Raw genomic sequence first — 640 nt, forward strand, 5'->3', positions numbered from 1 at the left:
AACGATGAGGAACTGGCCGAAGACGGATCGGGCTCGAGTTCTAGCAGCAGCGACGGGGTTGAGGAGGTGGCTGTGCATTTCGGAGTCATCTGCAACGGCTGCAAGAAGGCGCCGCTCGTTGGCGTCCGCTACAAGTCGTTGGAAACGCCAGACTTCGATCTGTGCGAAGACTGTGAAGCCAGCGGTAAATGGGCCGATCACGAGCCGTTTATCAAGATTGTGGACCCGTCCCGCGCTCCCAAACACCAACGCACGCCGGAGATTGTGGTGCATCCGTTTGTGATATGTGATGGATGCGAGATGAGCCCCATTGTGGGTCCCCGGTTCAAGTCGAAGACTGCTTATGACTTTGATCTATGTGAGGCATGTGAGGCCAGCGGCAAGTGGAAGGAATCGCACGGGCCGTTTACGAAGATCCAGGAGCCGGGCATGATGCACGCGCTGAAGTTCACCTGCCGTCGTGGAGGAAAGTATGGTCACCATGGTAAATTCGGACGCCACCACGGCAAGCATGGTGGTCACCACGGACATCATGGCAAATTCGGTCGCCATGGCCATCACGGCCCACCAGGAATCCCATTCTGTGGCCCACCGCCTCACCACGGACCTCCCTTCCCAGGCTCTGGTCCGCATTCTCACC

General features: G+C 58.1%; 2 protein-coding genes across 2 annotated transcripts; one reads left to right on the forward strand and one right to left on the reverse strand.

The window, feature by feature from the left end:
- Window positions 1–188: 188 nt before the first annotated feature.
- PPTG_19967 (hypothetical protein) lies at window positions 189–290 on the forward strand (the record flags this gene model as incomplete). The annotated part of the gene is made up of 1 exon (XM_008918580.1): window positions 189–290. The coding sequence occupies one exon, from the start codon at window positions 189–191 to the stop codon at window positions 288–290; it is 102 nt and encodes a 33-aa protein (XP_008916828.1).
- A 64-nt stretch (window positions 291–354) lies between these two features.
- PPTG_24800 (hypothetical protein) lies at window positions 355–552 on the reverse strand (the record flags this gene model as incomplete). The annotated part of the gene is made up of 1 exon (XM_008918581.1): window positions 355–552. One exon carries the CDS (start codon window positions 550–552, stop codon window positions 355–357), a length of 198 nt encoding a protein of 65 aa, XP_008916829.1.
- Window positions 553–640: the final 88 nt, after the last annotated feature.

This window comes from Phytophthora parasitica (genome assembly GCF_000247585.1).
Source record: "Phytophthora parasitica INRA-310 unplaced genomic scaffold supercont2.235, whole genome shotgun sequence".
Taxonomy (NCBI): domain Eukaryota; phylum Oomycota; class Peronosporomycetes; order Peronosporales; family Peronosporaceae; genus Phytophthora; species Phytophthora nicotianae.